Genomic DNA, 21,472 nt, shown 5'->3' with positions numbered 1-21,472 from the left:
TTTCAGCTGTCACCTGTCAAAACAGTACACATGCGCAGGAGCGCACGCCTCCACTGCGTCTGCGTTAAGGACTCAACCATCCCTGTCATGGGACAAAATAAAGAACAGAGGTAAAATCACCGGCTCAAATAATAGGTAGACGCCCTGGATACATATCATGAGCGGAGTGAGTGCGGTATCGTGCGAATATGTCAGTGTTGGTTTAGAAGCCGGTTTTCTCTCTCCCGTATCCACCCTAGATTGTATAGTGGTACGGTCCTGCCCGTGCGCTGGTTATTAGAGCTGGCAGGTCACGTGGTTCGCTCCTTCCCTCCCGCGCTCTCTCCTGACACGGCTGCAGCGTGAGTACCGGGCCGGGCTCGGGGGGGACTGCTGACCGGCGGGCTGAGTACTGAGGGCCGAGTCATCAACCGGAGAGTCTGCGGTACTGTACTGAGCAGTACCGGCGTGGAGGAAGGGGAAACCGAGGAGGGGGATGGCCGGTCTATATACAGAGCGTGTGTGTATGAAGGGGGATGGCCGGGCCTATATACAGAGCGTGTGTGTATGGAGGGGGATGGCTGGGCCTATATACAGAGCCTGTGTGTATGGAGGGGGATGGCTGGGCCTATATACAGAGCGTGTGTGTATGGAGGGGGATGGCCGGGCCTATATACAGAGCCTGTGTGTATGGAGGGGGATGGCCGGGCCTATATACAGAGCGTGTGTGTATGGAGGGGGATGGCCGGTCTATATACAGAGCGTGTGTGTATGAAGGGGGATGGCCGGGCCTATATACAGAGCGTGTGTGTATGGAGGGGGATGGCCGGGCCTATATACAGAGCGTGTGTGTATGGAGGGGGATGGCCGGGCCTATATACAGAGCCTGTGTGTATGGAGGGGGATGGCCGGGCCTATATACAGAGCGTGTGTGTATGGAGGGGGATGGCCGGGCCTATATACAGAGCCTGTGTGTATGGAGGGGGATGGCCGGGCCTATATACAGAGCGTGTGTGTATGGAGGGGGATGGCCGGGCCTATATACAGAGCGTGTGTGTATGGAGGGGGATGGCCGGGCCTATATACAGAGCCTGTGTGTATGGAGGGGGATGGCCGGGCCTATATACAGAGCCTGTGTGTATGGAGGGGGATGGCCGGGCCTATATACAGAGCGTGTGTGTATGGAGGGGGATGGCCGGGCCTATATACAGAGCGTGTGTGTATGGAGGGGGATGGCCGGCCTATATACAGAGCGTGTGTGTATGGAGGGGGATGGCCGGGCCTATATACAGAGCGTGTGTGTATGGAGGGGGATGGCCGGGCCTATATACAGAGCCTGTGTGTATGGAGGGGGATGGCCGGCCTATATACAGAGCGTGTGTGTATGGAGGGGGATGGCCGGGCCTATATACAGAGCGTGTGTGTATGGAGGGGGATGGCCGGCCTATATACAGAGCCTGTGTGTATGGAGGGGGATGGCCGGGCCTATATACAGAGCCTGTGTGTATGGAGGGGGATGGCCGGGCCTATATACAGAGCCTGTGTGTATGGAGGGGGATGGCCGGACCTATATACAGAGCGTGTGTGTATGGACGGGGATGGCCGGCCTATATACAGAGCGTGTGTGTATGGAGGGGGATGGCCGGGCCTATATACAGAGCCTGTGTGTATGGAGGGGGATGGCCGGGCCTATATACAGAGCGTGTGTGTATGGACGGGGATGGCCGGCCTATATACAGAGCGTGTGTGTATGGAGGGGGATGGCCGGGCCTATATACAGAGCGTGTGTGTATGGACGGGGATGGCCGGCCTATATACAGAGCGTGTGTGTATGGAGGGGGATGGCCGGCCTATATACAGAGCGTGTGTGTATGGAGGGGGATGGCCGGGCCTATATACAGAGCGTGTGTGTATGGACGGGGATGGCCGGCCTATATACAGAGCGTGTGTGTATGGAGGGGGATGGCCGGGCCTATATACAGAGCGTGTGTGTATGGACGGGGATGGCCGGCCTATATACAGAGCGTGTGTGTATGGAGGGGGATGGCCGGGCCTATATACAGAGCGTGTGTGTATGGAGGGGGATGGCCGGGCCTATATACAGAGCCTGTGTGTATGGAGGGGGATGGCCGGGCCTATATACAGAGCCTGTGTGTATGGAGGGGGATGGCCGGGCCTATATACAGAGCGTGTGTGTATGGAGGGGGATGGCCGGGCCTATATACAGAGCGTGTGTGTATGAAGGGGGATGGCCGGGTCTATATACAGAGCGTGTGTGTATGAAGGGGGATGGCCGGGCCTATATACAGAGCGTGTGTGTATGAAGGGGGATGGCCGGGCCTATATACAGAGCGTGTGTATGAAGCCGGCTGTGGAGGGGGATGGCTGGGCCTATATACAGAGCGTGTATACAGAGCTTGTATACAGAGCGTGTGTGTATGGAGGGGGATGGCCGGGCCTATATACAGAGCGTGTGTGTATGAAGCCGGCTGTGGAGGGGGATGGCCGGCCTATATACAGAGCGTGTGTGTATGAAGCCGGCTGTGGAGGGGGATGGCCGGGCCTATATACAGAGTGTGTGTATGAAGCCGGCTGTGGAGGGGGATGGCCGGGCCTATATACAGAGCGTGTTTGTATGAAGCCAGCTGTGGAGGGGGATGGCCGGCCGATATACAGAGCGTGTGTGTATGGAGGGGGATGGCCGGCCTATATACAGAGCGTGTGTGTATGATGCCGGCTGTGGAGGGGGATGGCCGGCCTATATACAGAGCGTGTTTGTATGAAGCCAGCTGTGGAGGGGGATGGCCGGCCGATATACAGAGCGTGTGTGTATGGAGGGGGATGGCCGGCCTATATACAGAGCGTGTGTGTATGATGCCGGCTGTGGAGGGGGATGGCTGGCCTATATACAGAGCGTGTGTGTGTGAAGCCGGCTGTGGAGGGGGATGGCTGGGCCTATATACAGAGCGTGTGTGTATGGAGGGGGATGGCCGGGCCTATATACAGAGCGTGTGTGTATGAAGCCGGCTGTGGAGGGGGATGGCCGGCCTATATACAGAGCGTGTGTGTATGGAGGGGGATGGCCGGCCTATATACAGAGCGTGTGTGTATGATGCCGGCTGTTGGGGGGGTTTGGCCGGCCTATATACAGAGCGTGTGTGTATGGAGCCGGCTGTGGAGGGGGATGGCCGGCCTATATACAGAGCGTGTGTGTATGGAGGGGGATGGCCGGCCTATATACAGAGCGTGTGTGTATGGAGCCGGCTGTGGAGGGGGATGGCCGGGCCTATATACAGAGCATGTGTGTATGAAGCCGGCTGTGGAGGGGGATGGCCGGCCTATATACAGAGCGTGTGTGTGTGAAGCCGGCTGTGGAGGGGGATGGCCGGGCCTATATACAGAGCGTGTGTGTATGAAGCAGGCTGTGGAGGGGGATGGCAGGCCTATATACAGAGCGTGTGTGTATGAAGCCGGCTGTGGAGGGGGATGACCGGGCCTATATACAGAGCGTGTGTGTATGAAGCCGGCTGTGGAGGGGGATGGCCGGGCCTATATACAGAGCGTGTGTGTATGGAGGGGGATGGCCGGGCCTATATACAGAGCGTGTGTGTATGGAGCCGCTGTGGAGGGGGATGGCCGGGCCTATATACAGAGTGTGTGTATGAAGCCGGCTGTGGAGGGGGATGGCCGGCTTATATACAGAGCATGTGTGTATGAAGGGGGATGGCCGGGCCTATATACAGAGCGTGTGTGTATGAAGCCGGCTGTGGAGGGGGATGGCCGGCCTATATACAGAGCGTGTGTGTATGGAGGGGGATGGCCGGCCTATATACAGAGCGTGTGTGTATGATGCCGGCTGTTGGGGGGGTTTGGCCGGCCTATATACAGAGCGTGTGTGTATGGAGCCGGCTGTGGAGGGGGATGGCCGGGCCTATATACAGAGCATGTGTGTATGAAGCCGGCTGTGGAGGGGGATGGCCGGGCCTATATACAGAGCGTGTGTGTATGGAGCCGCTGTGGAGGGGGATGGCCGGGCCTATATACAGAGTGTGTGTATGAAGCCGGCTGTGGAGGGGGATGGCCGGCTTATATACAGAGCATGTGTGTATGAAGGGGGATGGCCGGGCCTATATACAGAGCGTGTGTGTATGAAGCCGGCTGTGGAGGGGGATGGCCGGCCTATATACAGAGCGTGTGTATGAAGGTGACTGTGGAGGGGGATGGCCGGGCCTATATACAGAGTGTGTGTATGAAGCCGGCTGTGGAGGGGGATGGCCGGGCCTATATACAGAGTGTGTGTATGAAGCCGGCTGTGGAGGGGGATGGCCGGGCCTATATACAGAGTGTGTGTATGAAGCCGGCTGTGGAGGGGGATGGCCGGGCCTATATACAGAGTGTGTGTATGAAGCCGGCTGTGGAGGGGGATGGCCGGGCCTATATACAGAGTGTGTGTATGAAGCCGGCTGTGGAGGGGGATGGCCGGGCCTATATACAGAGCGTGTGTATGAAGCCGGCTGTGGAGGGGGATGGCCGGCCTATATACAGAGCGTGTGTATGAAGGTGACTGTGGAGGGGGATGGCCGGGCCTATATACAGAGTGTGTGTATGAAGCCGGCTGTGGAGGGGGATGGCCGGGCCTATATACAGAGTGTGTGTATGAAGCCGGCTGTGGAGGGGGATGGCCGGGCCTATATACAGAGTGTGTGTATGAAGCCGGCTGTGGAGGGGGATGGCCGGGCCTATATACAGAGTGTGTGTATGAAGCCGGCTGTGGAGGGGGATGGCCGGGCCTATATACAGAGTGTGTGTATGAAGCCGGCTGTGGAGGGGGATGGCCGGGCCTATATACAGAGCGTGTTTGTATGAAGCCAGCTGTGGAGGGGGATGGCCGGCCGATATACAGAGCGTGTGTGTATGGAGGGGGATGGCCGGCCTATATACAGAGCGTGTGTGTATGATGCCGGCTGTGGAGGGGGATGGCCGGCCTATATACAGAGCGTGTTTGTATGAAGCCAGCTGTGGAGGGGGATGGCCGGCCGATATACAGAGCGTGTGTGTATGGAGGGGGATGGCCGGCCTATATACAGAGCGTGTGTGTATGATGCCGGCTGTGGAGGGGGATGGCTGGCCTATATACAGAGCGTGTGTGTGTGAAGCCGGCTGTGGAGGGGGATGGCTGGGCCTATATACAGAGCGTGTGTGTATGGAGGGGGATGGCCGGGCCTATATACAGAGCGTGTGTGTATGAAGCCGGCTGTGGAGGGGGATGGCCGGCTTATATACAGAGCGTGTGTGTATGGAGTGGGATGGCCGGGCCTATATACAGAGCGTGTGTGTATGAAGCCGGCTGTGGAGGGGGATGGCCGGCCTATATACAGAGCGTGTGTGTATGGAGGGGGATGGCCGGCCTATATACAGAGCGTGTGTGTATGATGCCGGCTGTTGGGGGGGTTTGGCCGGCCTATATACAGAGCGTGTGTGTATGGAGCCGGCTGTGGAGGGGGATGGCCGGGCCTATATACAGAGCATGTGTGTATGAAGCCGGCTGTGGAGGGGGATGGCCGGCCTATATACAGAGCGTGTGTGTGTGAAGCCGGCTGTGGAGGGGGATGGCCGGGCCTATATACAGAGCGTGTGTGTATGAAGCAGGCTGTGGAGGGGGATGGCAGGCCTATATACAGAGCGTGTGTGTATGAAGCCGGCTGTGGAGGGCGATGACCGGGCCTATATACAGAGCGTGTGTGTATGAAGCCGGCTGTGGAGGGGGATGGCCGGGCCTATATACAGAGCGTGTGTGTATGGAGGGGGATGGCCGGGCCTATATACAGAGCGTGTGTGTATGGAGCCGCTGTGGAGGGGGATGGCCGGGCCTATATACAGAGTGTGTGTATGAAGCCGGCTGTGGAGGGGGATGGCCGGCTTATATACAGAGCATGTGTGTATGAAGGGGGATGGCCGGGCCTATATACAGAGCGTGTGTGTATGAAGCCGGCTGTGGAGGGGGATGGCCGGCCTATATACAGAGCGTGTGTGTATGGAGGGGGATGGCCGGCCTATATACAGAGCGTGTGTGTATGATGCCGGCTGTTGGGGGGGTTTGGCCGGCCTATATACAGAGCGTGTGTGTATGGAGCCGGCTGTGGAGGGGGATGGCCGGGCCTATATACAGAGCATGTGTGTATGAAGCCGGCTGTGGAGGGGGATGGCCGGCCTATATACAGAGCGTGTGTGTGTGAAGCCGGCTGTGGAGGGGGATGGCCGGGCCTATATACAGAGCGTGTGTGTATGAAGCAGGCTGTGGAGGGGGATGGCAGGCCTATATACAGAGCGTGTGTGTATGAAGCCGGCTGTGGAGGGGGATGGCCGGGCCTATATACAGAGCGTGTGTGTATGAAGCCGGCTGTGGAGGGGGATGGCCGGGCCTATATACAGAGCGTGTGTGTATGGAGGGGGATGGCCGGGCCTATATACAGAGCGTGTGTGTATGGAGCCGCTGTGGAGGGGGATGGCCGGGCCTATATACAGAGTGTGTGTATGAAGCCGGCTGTGGAGGGGGATGGCCGGCTTATATACAGAGCATGTGTGTATGAAGGGGGATGGCCGGGCCTATATACAGAGCGTGTGTGTATGAAGCCGGCTGTGGAGGGGGATGGCCGGCCTATATACAGAGCGTGTGTATGAAGGTGACTGTGGAGGGGGATGGCCGGGCCTATATACAGAGTGTGTGTATGAAGCCGGCTGTGGAGGGGGATGGCCGGGCCTATATACAGAGTGTGTGTATGAAGCCGGCTGTGGAGGGGGATGGCCGGGCCTATATACAGAGTGTGTGTATGAAGCCGGCTGTGGAGGGGGATGGCCGGGCCTATATACAGAGTGTGTGTATGAAGCCGGCTGTGGAGGGGGATGGCCGGGCCTATATACAGAGTGTGTGTATGAAGCCGGCTGTGGAGGGGGATGGCCGGCCTATATACAGAGTGTGTGTATGAAGCCGGCTGTGGAGGGGGATGGCCGGGCCTATATACAGAGCGTGTGTATGAAGCCGGCTGTGGAGGGGGATGGCCGGGCCGATATACAGAGCGTGTGTGTATGAAGCCGGCATCGCCGGTGCAGGGAATATATTACATCCCTTCCTGATATTGGACTTGTCAGGTCTTTGTGTGTGATCCGGGCTCAGGAGCGGAGCCTGCACCATACCCGCTAGATGCCGGCTGTGTTGTGTAGCCATCATCTGGAAGCGATCTAGGCTCGGCTCGCTGCTGTTAAACCCTTAGATGCTGCTGTCAATCTCTGACTGCAGCATGTAAAGCATTTCTGTGCATTGGATTGTGCTGCATTACTGACCATTGTGCAGTTTTCCTCCGCTGTCCTATTGCCGTGTCCACCGCTACTCTGGAGTTTTTTTCCCAGCTGTGGAAGTGACCTCACTACTACGACTATTATTCTGTCCCTCGTCCACATAATCTGTTTCTCATTTGGCCCCTTGTGACATTGATCAGCCGCCCCTGGCTGCGGGACCAATAAAAAGTGTAAAGAATAAGTCCCCAAATTCTAAATAGAATCTGAAAAGTAAAGTGCGAATGACCAGTATAAATAGCCATCACGATTCATTTGTTATAGTAAATCCTCGTATTTCCTTTCTTCCTTCTGAAAATGTGGGAATTAATTGCCCGGTGGGTGTCACAGGCTAGGGGGGGACGGGGTGTCCTGTCCGATCAGTGCTCAAAAGGGGAATGGCATCTGTGTATTCCTAATTATCCAGGAGGAATAACTGAGGAGCAACACAATGCAGACCAGAATGACCTGCTGTCCTCGGCGGCTCTGTTCTCCCTTTCCAGGTCCTGTAAATCCTGCTCTCTGGTTGTGTGTGGATGAGTGAGGGGCTCGGCGCTCTGGTAATGGTCCCCGCAGTCTTTGTCAGGGTGGGTCGCATTGTTTCAAGGGGTCGTCCTTATGAAGAAATATCTGTAATTTACATGAAATTCTGAGATGTTGATTCTGTCTGTGTCTCGTCCGCCGGGTGTCTGTCCTGTTCCTGAGGTTGCGCTCTCTTCTAACCTTGCCGCTTTCTTTTTCCTGCTGACTCTGCTGCGCAGTTCTCCTGCGGTACATAGTGAGTATGCACACTGTAGTCTGCTCCACCTGCATGTCTGCACGATCTCCCCATCCATCGCTCCATCCTACTGTTCTTTCTTTCAGTCATTTCTGGAGGATTTAGTGAGACAGATGTTTAGTAATGAGAATACTGGTAGTGTATGGATATGTAGCAGAGCCCAGCGCTCAGCCATGTTTGCTGTCTGTTTTAGCGGCCTCCCTACAGGGTAATTATAGGGAATAGGAGTCGTGCCAGAATCGCTCATCTCCTGTCTACAGGATTGGCAAGTGTCTGATTGCTGGAGATCCCACTGATCACAAGAAAGGTCATAGTCCTGGCCTGCGGCGGGGACCCTCTCCACTCTCCTGGTCTGCGGTGGGGACCCTCTCCGCCTTCCGGGCCTATGGTGGGTACCCTCTCCTCCCTCCGGGCCTGCGGCGGGGACCATCTGGGCCTGCGGCGGGGGCCCTCTCCGCCCTCTGGACCTGCAGCAGGGACCATCTGGGCCTGGGGAGAGGGGCCCCTCTCCGCCCTCTGGACCTGCAGCAGGGACCATCTGGGCCTGCGGAGAGGGGCCCCTCTCCGCCCTCTGGGCCTGCGGCGGGGGCCCTCTCCGCCCTCTGGGCCTGCGGCGGGGGCCCTCTCCGCCCTCTGGGCCTGCGGCGGGGGCCCTCTCCGCCCTCTGGGCCTGCGGCGGGGGCCCTCTCCGCCCTCTGGGCCTGCGGCGGGGGCCCTCTCCGCCCTCTGGGCCTGCGGAGAGGGGGCCCTCTCCGCCCTCTGGGCCTGCGGAGAGGGGGCCCTCTCCGCCCTCTGGGCCTGCGGAGAGGGGGCCCTCTCTGCCCTCTGGGCCAGGAGTCGGGACAATTTCCATCTTCACCGGCTTTCAGCTCCTCTTCTAGGTCACGTGACAGCGATTCTGACGTACCGGCTACAGATATGTTCTAACGCTCCATACACTCACATTGTAGAAGCCCCTTCCAGCTCATACATGGATCCCGGTGTGAGCCGGCAAGTCAGAGTAGTTATCGCGTGACCCAGAAGAGGAGCAGAGTTGGAAATTGGGGAAGATGGCGATAACCACGTAGACATTTCCACAGGTTTAGCCAATAAAAAGTTTCAGGAAAGGACAGGATAGCCACAGATTGCCTACATGTAACTGTGGACTTGGTGACGAAAGTATCTGACACAAATCCTATGAGTATTGAATTCCTATTCCCCGCAGCGCTGTTACATGCAGGGCACCATATGCAATCTGTCTGAAGAACGTCCTTTCGACCAAAGCGTCTTTTGGATTGCTTTGCTAATCAATCTGATATTATTTTTTGCAAGCTGAGGAGTGCCGGATTCTTTCTTCAGAGTATATTGAGTGGTATCCAATCCTGGTGCCATATTCTTATACAGAGTGACGTACATCCTATCTACATGTCACTGTGGACTGTCTGACATCGCAGATCATTAGATTGAGCCCCAGGATAAAAGTAGGAGGGTCACTGCGATATAGAAGGAGATCTGCATCGAGGTGTCGGACTCCACCATGAGGACCAGAGCGATCTGTAGTGTTCAGTGCTTACATCAGGTGTTGTCTGGGATAATCCGCCGCATGCGGCCGCACAGATCGTCATTTCCCTTCTCCCTGTGCATCTGTCTGGCTGATCCTGACCTCTCCTCTCTTCCTTCAGAGCTCCGTAGTTTCCATTGCATGTGTCTATCTGCACCAATACCACCATCGGGAAGGCACAACCATTGAGCAGAACTGCTACTACCAGCCTATATAGTATGCGTGGAGCCGATCTGCCCAGTGACGGCCCATACACAGTATTAGCAGCTGAACCCGATGGAAGCAGATGTCTCTGGAGGTCCTCCAGGGTGCAGCTGTTGTGTAGCGTCACGTATTGGAGGCATGCTGGTAGCGACGTCTCCTCTGGCTTCATCCAGTTCCTCTTGATGGTTGGCAGCGGGTCCCAATTATTTCTCTTCCGTAGTAATGCCGGTTCATCCATTGTTTACTCCACCTTTTCGGACTACTACTCCACCATGCTGAATTCAGTTCCACCTCCCCCGGGTCTGCTGTGTTTTTTGCAGCAGGAGTTGGAAGCGCGTTCATGGTCCATCTGCAGATCATTGCATGATATGGCTTCGTAGAAATGTGGTCTTACCAGAGAAGACCCCTCGGATCCCCACCTTCTAATGCTTTGCCGGGCAAGGCTCAAGTACCACTCTCATTTGCAAAGTTGCCATTGAAGATGTCTCTTACTTTTGCATTAAGTTGTAGTTCTCTGCCGCAGGTTGTGATTGCCCCTGATGGCCTGTAATGAGCTGGTCCTCCCCATAGGGATGAGCAGCCTCCAGTACCACGTCTGATCGGTCTGAGCCTCCATGGCAGCCCATCTTTACCCCTCCGACCCCATGGGTCTTCTCTGGTAAACGACCTATGTTGCTTGTGCACTTCTATTCGGCGTTACAGCTCTTGTTGTCTTTTAATGCTGCTGGACGGTGAAGATGAGGACGAGGAAGCACCAGAGCCCGGCCGAGTCCAGCTGGGTGGAAAAACTCAAGTGTGAGGATGGCGCCAAACTCGTGGGCGAAACTCAGACAACGCCAAACCCTAAGAAGAACGAAGAAACAAACGGCTCCCAGTCCGAACCCTTGGAGAACTCCGTGACCTCCGACGAGAAGAAAGTCAACGGCAAAAAGCAGAAAAAGAGGCGAAGGTCCCCCCGAAACAAAGACTCTCCTCTGAAGGCAGAGGCGGCACTCCTCGGCATGATGACAGACTCTGTATGGTTGGATAAGTATGTCTACGATGACGCTGAATGTTATTACCACGCCAGGCTCGCCACGGAGCAGAACCTCCTGCCTTCAGCCAAGGCGACTGCCATTAAAAAACACAAGAACAGTGCCATGGGCGGCTGCTGCCACGCCAGTACGGTGGCATGCCACCACGTAAGCAAAGGCATCTGGGTCAACAAGTTCAACTTCGAGGATGCCGAGAGTCACTTTGTCATGCGGTTTTCCTCCCCGCTCGCTCCCCGGGTGCTAAACCTCAACCTGCTCTCTCCTGACTGCACGGCACCAAAGACACCCGACGAAGGATACGCAAGTGCCACCCCGACCCCGGCCGCCGTGCACAATTCACTAACTGTCAACGCCATAGCATCGGACCGCACTGTGAACGGGAAGCCCCACTGGGCCGGGCTGCAGAGCCTGCTGACCGAGGTGTGGCTGGACAAGTCGCTGTACGATCAGGCGGAGGCACGGTACTATGAGCATGTGGCACAAGCCAAACCCAACCCCAACGCCTGGAGCCACCACACTGGCAAAAGGGCTAAAAAGGACAAATGGAGCCGCAAATCTGCCGGGAAGCAGAGGAAGGAACTGGCCAGTATCCCGGAGGAGGCCACCACCAACGCGCTGTATTACCCCACATACTACCTGCACACCGACAGCGAGCGGGTGTGGCTGGACAAGGTCGCGTACGACCAGGCCGAAGAAGACTTCCACTCCACCCGAAGCCATAGGACCACCGATGCCATGAAGTTCTACAAGTTGCCATCTGTAGCCAAACGCCCCAGGGCTGTAAAAAGCAGACACATTGGAAAGAAGTAGGAGCCTAATATATATTTATATATCCTTCTGTAGTGATGTCACATTGTGTGCTCTGTCAGTGTGTCATTATGTCGGTGTGAGGCCGCAGGTGGGACTCGCACATAGGTGATGCCCTCCGCACCCAGGGCATCTGCCGTCACCGAGACCCCTCACCCCCCCAATCCGCTTTGTGTTCCCTTCTTTACCATCGTCTTATCTGTCAGTGACAGATTTTGCACAGATAAAACCCCATTCTGATACTGCGGTTTTGTTACTGCGCCGCTGGCATAGTACACGTCTCTCTCGTTGTGGTGGTTTGTTGCAGTGTGTCAGTGACACCTGGTAAGATGCATCCATTTTAGCGGCTATCCAGAACCTCTGACACATCCTCCACCTGGCGGGTATTGTCCGATTATCAGGAAAAAGCACCTGACCTCCCACAGGGGGGGGGGGGGGGTTCTGAAGACGTGGCACTAACTCCTGTAACCCACAGTTTTGCATGTAAAGGCGTCCGACACCAATGAGGCGTCCATATTACAGGGGAATCGGTTTACTTATCAATTATCTTCACGGTGGGGTCCAAACAGACCGAACAGCCCGGGATGGGGGGAGCCATGCTGCCGCTCCTATGGAAGATTGGAGCCAGTTGACGTAGTGTTTTTATCCACTAGTCGGGATCCCACATCTGGGCGAGTGAGTGGGCTGATCGCGTGCATACAACATGGCCTGGACTTGGTGTTCAGTTCACTGACAGCAAGCAGAGGGGTTTGAAAATAGAATTAAAACACAAAATGAGATGGCAGATTTTTACATGGGGCTTCAAGCCTTTTTTTTTTTTTTTTTTTTTTAGTATTTCAAGGCAACAACCTTGTTCATTCCTTGCCCTTATCAGAGATTACATTCCCTTTAAGACCTTCCATATCCTCCCCGGGATAGAAAAAAAAAAAGCGTAATGATCCATCCACAGGGGTGGGTGCTGTAGTTAATGACACACCCTCCGGAGCTGCATGCGTCCTGTACTGTACCCGTACCACAGAGGATCCTTAGCGCCGAGCCCGTCGGACCCTCATATGGTGGATGAAACTCATCGAGCCTCCTGCACACACGGCGTCAGCCCGGTGCTGCTGTTTTGCCCTCACGTTGTCCGGCATCAGCCCGGTGCTGCTGTTTTGCCCTCACGTTGGCCGGCATTGGCCCGGTGCTGTATCGGCCCGGTGCTGCTGTTTTGCCCTCACGTTGGCCAGCATCAGCCCGGTGCTGCTGTTTTGCCCTCACGTTGGCCAGCATCGGCCCGGTGCTGCTGTTTTGCCCTCACGTTGGCCAGCATCGGCCCGGTGCTGCTGTTTTGCCCTCACGTTAGCCAGCATCGGCCCGGTGCTGCTGTTTTGCCCTCACGTTGGCCCGGCATCAGCCCGGTGCTGCTGTTTTGCCCTCACGTTGACCCGCTGCTGCTGTTTTGCCCTCACGTTGGCCAGCATTGGCCCGCTGCTGCTGTTTTGCCCTCACGTTGGCCAGCATTGGCCCGCTGCTGCTGTTTTGCCCTCACTTTGGCCAGCATCGGCCCGCTGCTGCTGTTTTGCCCTCCCTTTGGCCGGCATCGGCCCGCTGCTGCTGTTTTGCCCTCACGTTGGCCGGCATTGGCCCGGTGCTGCGGTTTTGCCCTCATGTTGGCCTCATGCTTGTTGCTGTGTATCTTGCAGAGACATGGCGGCGTCATTCCTGAGTACAGACAAGATCTGGTTCGATAAGTACAAGTACGACGATGCCGAGAAGCAGTATTACGAGCAACTGACCCAGAAGTCTGGACCCGACTGCCAGAACCAAACGCAGGTGAGCACCGAGGAGGGCGCAGGGCTAATAGCTCTCATGTGCATGGAGGATACATGTTCTCCCACTATCATGTCACTCTTGTGCTAAAGTAATGGCCCTCTCGCCCCAGGTCACTGGGTGCAGCGGTACGTGCGCTGCAGGTTTCAGGTCCGGCCGCAGTATCGGGTATGACTCCCATCTGCCATGTGCTGCTCCCGACATCTTGGGTCATTGTCCTTCCAAATTATGTGGCGGCTGGATTCCAGTATCGGAGGGGGCATTTACTTTTTCACATGGGTGGTGTGGTTGTCGGACACATGGGGGACATCTGGTGGGGGCCTGAATACCTGAAATTGCAAATTAAAGGGACCCCCAATCATGCTTTTGCCTAATCTGGTCAGTGTGTGGAGGGCGCTCGCCCGGATGATTTGTCTTACTCGCTTTTCAAGATCTCTGCTTGCTGTCAGAGACATACCTGAGGCGGAAAATCCTTCCTGTCCTACATGTGGCCAGAAAACACAATTATTAGACCGCAGGCAGAGATGTTGAAAATGGGGTCTGGCTGATCCCCTTGTGTCCTGTGCATGGTGCGGGGACCCCCGTACATCAGACCGCACAGATAGCTGTGTGTACTGCGTGTCTTGTTGATGGTGTGGGGACCCCTGTACGCCGGACCCCGATGTCACCACAAATGGCTGTATGTACTGAGTGTCCTGTGGCCGCTTCTTCCCCCGCCGGCTGGTTTGGCGTCTGCTTCTCTTCCCTTTGGCCGCTTGCCTCTTGCTCTGTGGTGGTGGTCGCCCCGTATCTGCATCCTCGCCCCGCTCCGGGCGCTGCCACCTGTGTATTCCCTCCCGTCAGCTCGATCTGCCATCGCTGGTAACATGTAAATGTGTGTGTGGTTCTTTGTGCACGGCCTACAGGAAGACGGAGCGAGCACAATCCTCAAGGACATTGCCAGAGCCAGGGAGAATATCCAGAAATCGCTGGCCGGAGTGAGTACCCGCAGGCGGTGCTGCCGTCCCGTCACCAGAGGCGGCCGCCGTCCTCTACCTTCTGCTGTGTGTGCTAATAACCCGTGTGTGCCGAGGTCTGCCGTCCACCATCACTAACACTGACATGTCTGATCCATCTCCGATGTCCTGACAGTGTATGGGAGAACTCAGAGCAAAACTCAAAGCGATGCAGCCCGACCTGCCGGCCGCCATTCCTCCCCCAATACTGGTGGATGGAGCAGGCGACGCTGAGATTTTATCTCTGCCCGTCCACACCCTCAGTGGACATTCCCCATCAGACTCTGACCAGGAGCCTTGGACAAGGGTGAAAGCTGGGCAGATGCACGCACGGTGGGGGGCTACTCCTGCTGATGTGGGAAGCCCCCGGAGGGTCATGTTCACACACAGGGTTTTGATTTAGATTTTTCAGTTGCATCGGCTGCAAAATCCACGTCAGAAACCGCTTTGCCTTCTGCTGAATAAGCCTCACTGTTTGCAGTGGTAAATTTCAGCGAGGGGGAAAGTAATGTCGCTTTGATGCAGATTTCTCCTGGGAACTTGAGGCTGGAAAAACCCTGAACGTCTCTGCCGAAATCTGCACCGAGCGCTGTGGCTTTCACTGCGAGAAAACTGCCAGCGTGAGGATGAGATATTGTAACGTGCCATACTGGCATCCTCTGCGTGTGCACCCCGTGTGAACATGCCCACAGGGGGCAGCATGGCGCTCCCATGATGCTGCAGCCGGACCTTCTGCCGCTTCCGGTCTCCTCCAGGCAATTTTCTTTTTCTGTTTTTGAGTTTTGTTCCAACCCTCCTGTGTAAGATCAGTTACGCTGCGTCCCCTCCAGATTGGCCTGATTATGGGACGTGATGGAGGCAGGGGTGCACAGTAACTGGCCGCGCTCCGGACAGTCTGTATCTGCGGAGCACCGCGGCCACCGTGTAAAGCGGAGCCGCACCGCAGGTCGTATACGCCATTACTGTGCACACTCCTGGAATCGGGCGACACTTTACGGCTAAACCTCCATATTATGCACATCATTACTTTGCAGCACTGATTTTTGAGTTGCTTGATGTTTTATACTCCGCTCACATCCCAAGCTGCAGTCCGTTATTACAATGCATATAGAATAAGTGTTTACACCGAAGTATTCGTGCTGCTCTGGATGTGGCCGGAGTATAAGATCTGATCCATAGAAAAGCAGCAGATCTCTGCGTTATTGTAGATGTCATGTTATATACAGGGTGGTGGGGAAGGGGGGTCCGCTTGACTACTTGCTAACTTATGGGACTGATGGCTGACCTTGGCGTCCTGTGCATGACATCCATTAATCCTCCCCAGTCTTCCTCTGCATGGCTGCTCCTGTCTCTCCGTCCCCCCATCCCCGCTTGCCTGCGTCCCCCCGGTGTCCTGTTCCAGTCATTAAACGAATCCACATTTCTCCCCCTTTCTAGCTGAGGACAGTCCTGCATAGTCCTAAGGAAGGCCAGGCTCCCCCTCCCCCGAGCCAAACAGGGTCCCATACTGTAAGTCTAATCCCTCCTGAGACCCCTGGGGTTTAGGGTCAGGCCCTGCAAACGTTACACATGTCTTCTATGGGGGCAGCACGTGCATCACGTCTGCTCCAGTCACATCCAGAGCTGCGCTCGCCTCGCTGAGGACTGCAGAGAATAGGCCGGGCTGTGAATGCAGCTTTGGATGTGACTGTATTACATAGAGTGGAGTTGCTCTTTTCTTTCTTGTGCTATAGAAGAATACAAGGTTGATATAAGGGGGTCTCCCACCCATATTGAGGTCGTGCGCCCCCCAGTCTGCATGTCCGCCTTAGTTTCTGCTCTTGGCTGCTGGGATTCTGCTCTTTCCTGGAGCCGGGCTCTCGCCTTTGGCTGCACTAAAGTGTCCTCCATCTGCTCCCTGTCGCCCCTCGATCATCTTAAGGGGCCGCAGCCTGGTATGTTATACCCCTCCCCCACCGCTGGTCATCACTTCTCAGCCTACATCCATTAGTCGGGGTCTGTTACACGTTTTGTCTGTCGTTTTTGCAGGTCTTAATCTTTTCTCTCTGTTACTTTTGCAGAGTGCAGCCACCCCTAACAGTGGAGAGAGCTGCGAGCTCCTGTCACGGGTCGCCAGCCTAGAACATGAGAACCAGAACCTGCACAAAGGTGCGTGCCGGGGGGTGACGGTCTCTGTGCCGAGGGCACAAACCACCCGTGTCTTATCGTGTATTGATCCACCCTCGTTTCCATGGTTTTAGTGGTGAGGGACCTTCAGTCGGCCATCTCCAAACTGGAAAGCCGGATCAGTACACTGGAAAAGTCCGCGACCTCCACAGCATCGGCCCCCCTGCCTCCCCCTGTGTGCAAGGTATGTGGGGCTTATAGGGGGGATTCATCACTTATCTGCGTCAGTGGCAGGGGGCTGTAACGCCCCAGCGACCTGTGCCGGCTCTGATCGCTGCTGCCATCACCCCACTTACCACCATCTTCATAGTCTCACAAAGCCGAGTCTTTGATGTCGCTCCTCCTCGAGAAAATGCAATAAAAAGTGATTAAAAAAAATGTTTTTCTGCACACAAAATGTTACCAATAAAAATACAGCTTAACCCGCAAAAAACAAACCTTCATACTGACGCATCGAGGTGACTTTTTTTTATTTAACATAAAATTACTATAAAAAACGCAAAAAAAAATTCCAAGTCATCCTACAAAGAAAGGAAAGACTCATACAGCTAAGGTGAGCAATAAATAGAAAAGTTATGGGGGTGGGGGTTGCAAAAACATTTTTGCTTGGTCGGGAAGGGTTTAACCCTTAGCTCTCTGTGACAGATATATATGTCGTGGGGCTGAGCTGGGCCCGCTCCACTCAGGGCAGGTGCCAACTATATTACACAGCCGCCATCTTTTTCCTCCAAGATGGACGTTTTATTGTCCAGTCTCAATTTCCAGGTAAAATCTGTGTCCCATGAGGGAATGTTCCATCGCTGAGAGGTGGGGACAGTTGGTGATTATAAGATTCTATGGCATGGAAACCCCTTCACAACCTTGGGATTTTCAATTTTCGTTTTTCCTCCCCTTCTTCCTAGAGTTATAAGGTTTTTTTTTTTTATTTTTCTAGCAATATGGCCGTGTGAGGAGGTCATTTTTTAGCAGGATGAGCTGTACATTTGAGCGACACCATTGCTTTTACCATATCGTGTACTGGAAATTGGGAAAAAAATTCCAAGTGTGGTGAAATTGCAAAAAAAAAAGGTGCAATTCCACAATTTTTCGTTTTCTGTGTTTGCTAAATGCTAAAACTGAGCTGCCATTATGATTCTCCACGTCATTATGAGTTCATAGACCCCAAACATGTCTAAGTTCCTTTTTACTTTTAAAGGGACTGTCACCTGAATTTGGAGGGAACAATTTTCAGCCATAGGGGCGGGGTTTTCGGGTGTTTGATTCACCCTTTCCTTACCCGCTGGCTGCAATATTGGATTGAAGTAAATTCTCTGTCCTCCTTAGTACATGCCTGCACAAGGCAATCTTGCCTTACGCAGGCGTGTACTGTGGAGGACAGAGAATGAACTTCAATCCAATATTGCAGCCAGCGGGTAAGGAAAGGGTGAATCAAACACCCGAAAACCCCGCCCCTATGGCTGAAAATTGTTCCCTCCAAATTCAGGTGACAGAGTCCCTTTAAGTAGTTTAAAAAACAAAACAAAAAAAAAACAACTTTTCAGGATAAGGCTACTTTCACACATCAGTTTTTTTGTTTCAGGCGCAACTTTTGAAAAAAACAGATCCCTTTTTTTTTTCTTTTTTCATAGAGATGTATTAGCGCCAGATTGCGCCTGATGGCCGCACATTTCATCCGTTTTTTCCGGATCTGTCCAAATAGTCGTTTCCGGCGGACGGAGAAAACGTCCAGAGGAAGGTTTTTTTGTCCGGCGAAAAAAAGCGCACAGTGACTTAACCGGTCAAAATCGTGTGAAATGGATATGTTGCATCAGTTTTTACAGTATTTGCAACGGATCCGTTTATTGAAACATTAGACGGATTATGCCTGAAACAAAAAACCTGATGTGTGAAAGTAGCCTAAGTGGGAGCTTATTTTTTGTGCCCCTAGCTGATGTTTTTATTGATACCATTTTGGGATAGATACAATGTTTTTATTGGCTTTTACCGATCGGATTAATTATTTTAATATTTTGATCGAACATTTCAGAACGCAGTGATACCAAATAATTTTTTTTTCTTTTTATGGTTTTAATTTGGGGCAAAAGAGGGGGATTTAACTTTTTTTTTTAATATTCTTTAAACCTTCTTCTTTTTCTACTCTTTTATGCTTCAATAGTTTCCTTAGGAGACTTGAAGCTGCGATCGTCTGCCCTGCTTCAGCCCTGCCCTGCAGAAATCATCATCTTCGATGAGCACCGGCCACAGCGTCCATTGCTGATCTGCAATAACAGGAATGGGGGGGGGGGGGTCTTCTGCAGATCTCTAGTTGTGATGCCCGCCCATTGGCTCCCCATGATCATGTGACGGGAGGCCGATGGGCGGGGTTTGTGACGCGCTGACTGCGGTATTTAACATAACAGCTGTTGGTGCATTGTGATTCCACCCGCGGCTGTTAGGGGCACATGATGGCTGATCGGACTAGCTGTCATGTGTGGGGAAAGATGGGGGCTCAGCGCCAGAGCTCGCACCAAAGGTGGATACACGACCTGTGACGTACCTATACGTCATGGGTCGTGAAGGGGCTAAAACTACAACTTGTCTCAAAAAAAGAAAACTCTGATCCGGCAGAAGAAATGGCGAAGACTGACGAAAGAATGAAAACGTGACGACTACACAGGATACCGGCGCCTCATACATATATAATTGTGTGTTTTTGCTTTTCTATAGCTTTCTGCCCCAAGACCGGCACCTGCTTGCCCGCCTGCTGCAGCCCCACAACCAAAGGCAGAAGAGGATGATGATGACGACGACATCGACCTGTTCGGTAGTGATGAGGAAGAGGAAGATGCAGAAGCTGCCAGAATCCGAGAGGAGAGATTGCAGCAGTATGCCGAAAAGAAATCCAAAAAGCCCGGACTCATCGCCAAGTCCTCCATCTTGTTGGATGTGAAGCCGGTGAGTGGTGCTCGGCCCTGGACATCGGCAGCACAACCTTCCAGAATCTGGGTGACATCTGCGTGAAAGGCACCCAGCAGATCGCAAGGTGTAACGCGCAGCGTGCCTCTGTGCGGTGTCTCCTGCCACAAACACTAACCCCTGTTGTGTTCTCCACAGTGGGATGATGAGACTGACATGGCGAAGCTGGAGGAATGCGTGCGCACCGTGCATATGGACGGCCTGCTCTGGGGGTCCTCCAAGCTGGTGCCTGTGGGCTACGGCATCAAGAAGCTCCAGATCCAGTGTGTGGTGGAGGACGACAAGGTCGGCACGGACATGCTGGAGGAGGAGATCACAAAGTTTGAGGACTATGTAAGTGCTGCAGGATCATCCTACAGACCGCACGGTCTCTGCGAGACCCTCACGTCCTGCAGGGGTATCGCATAAAAATGTCTGACCACTAGGACCCCACCAATCCTGAGAACGGGGCTCGGAAATGCCCTGTGGGAATGGAGCAGTGCCACCGCGGCCATCCTCCATAGGGCTCGGAGCCTGGATCTTCCCATCATCCTCTACAGAATGATTGCAGGATTTTAAGACCCTCCGTAGCCAGGATTGGTGGGGGTCCCAGCGTGCCGACCATCCTTCTACAATTATCACCTAACCTTGCAAGAGGTGACATGTTTTAATGTTGAGAATAGCCCTTTCACTGCTGGTGAGATGACTAGGCCCAAAGTGACCTGTAATTGTCACCGTGTAGCATTACATGCAGCTTGTGGCTGCGGGCATGGGACATTTACTGCAGCTTTGGAGGTGACTGGAGTATGAGAGCAGTCAGGCTTAGTAGTAGATGTAAACATGACGGCATCGCTCCCTTCTGCCCATTTATCAGCCTCTTCTTCTGTTCTCAGGTGCAGAGTGTGGACATTGCCGCCTTCAACAAGATCTAGGCTGGAGCGTGCCGCCTTGTGTCAATAAAGAGCAGCGTGTTCCCTCCGCCCCGTGTCCGCCTCTTCTGTCATGTAGGGGTCACAGCATCAGGTGTATTACCATGTACATGTGACAGTGTGATCCCCCCCGTGTCCGCCTCTTCTGTCATGTAGGGGTCACAGCATCAGGTGTATTACCATGTACATGTGGCAGTGTGATCCCCCCCGTGTCCGCCTCTTCTGTCATGTAGGGGTCATAGCATCAGGTGTATTACCATGTACATGTGGCAGTGTGATCCCCCCCGTGTCCGCCTCTTCTGTCATGTAGGGGTCACAGCATCAGGTGTATTACCATGTACATGTGGCAGTGTGATCCCCCTGTGTCCGCCTCTTCTGTCATGTAGGGGTCACAGCACCAGGTGTATTACCATGTACATGTGGCAGTGTGATCCCCCCCCGTGTCCGCCTCTTCTGTCATGTAGGGGTCACAGCATCAGGTGTATTACCATGTACATGTGGCAGTGTGATCCCCCCCCGTGTCCGCCTCTTCTGTCATGTAGGGGTCACAGCATCAGGTGTATTACCATGTACATGTGGCAGTGTGATTCCCCCCCCCCGTGTCCGCCTCTTCTGTCATGTAGGGGTCACAGCATCAGGTGTATTACCATGTACATGTGGCAGTGTGATCTCCCCCGTGTCCGCCTCTTCTGTCATGTAGGGGTCACAGCATCAGGTGTATTACCATGTACATGTGGCAGTGTGATCCCCCCCCGTGTCCGCCTCTTCTGTTATGTAGGGGTCACAGCATCAGGTGTATTACCATGTACATGTGGCAGTGTGATCCCCCCCCCGTGTCCGCCTCTTCTGTCATGTAGGGGTCACAGCATCAGGTGTATTACCATGTGCACGTGGCAGTGTGATCCCCCCCCCGTGTCCGCCTCTTCTGTCATGTAGGGGTCACAGCATCAGGTGTATTACCATGT

General features: G+C 54.3%; 1 protein-coding gene across 6 annotated transcripts; it reads left to right on the top strand.

The window, feature by feature from the left end:
- The first annotated feature begins 45 nt into the window (after window positions 1-45).
- Window positions 46-20,557, top strand: EEF1D (eukaryotic translation elongation factor 1 delta). Of its 6 annotated transcripts, XM_077271381.1 has the most exons (11): window positions 289-341; window positions 8,073-8,089; window positions 10,571-11,673; window positions 13,357-13,486; window positions 14,389-14,460; window positions 15,916-15,987; window positions 16,539-16,626; window positions 16,719-16,828; window positions 19,351-19,578; window positions 19,738-19,932; window positions 20,472-20,557. In XM_077271381.1, the coding sequence occupies exons 3-11, from the start codon at window positions 10,571-10,573 to the stop codon at window positions 20,508-20,510; spliced, it is 2,037 nt and encodes a 678-aa protein (XP_077127496.1). In that variant the 5' UTR covers window positions 289-341; window positions 8,073-8,089; the 3' UTR covers window positions 20,511-20,557. The 6 variants fall into 6 exon arrangements, with proteins under 6 accessions (XP_077127500.1, XP_077127502.1, XP_077127501.1 ...); XM_077271382.1 differs by lacking the exon at window positions 15,916-15,987; XM_077271386.1 differs by lacking the exons at window positions 8,073-8,089; window positions 10,571-11,673 and having other exon boundaries at window positions 209-341.
- The last annotated feature ends 915 nt before the right edge of the window (window positions 20,558-21,472 follow it).

This window comes from Ranitomeya variabilis, chromosome 6, assembly GCF_051348905.1.
Source record: "Ranitomeya variabilis isolate aRanVar5 chromosome 6, aRanVar5.hap1, whole genome shotgun sequence".
NCBI classification, from domain to species: Eukaryota; Metazoa; Chordata; class Amphibia; order Anura; family Dendrobatidae; genus Ranitomeya; species Ranitomeya variabilis.
Note: the sequence above shows the minus strand (reverse complement) of the source record. Positions and strands in the feature narration are given on the sequence as shown.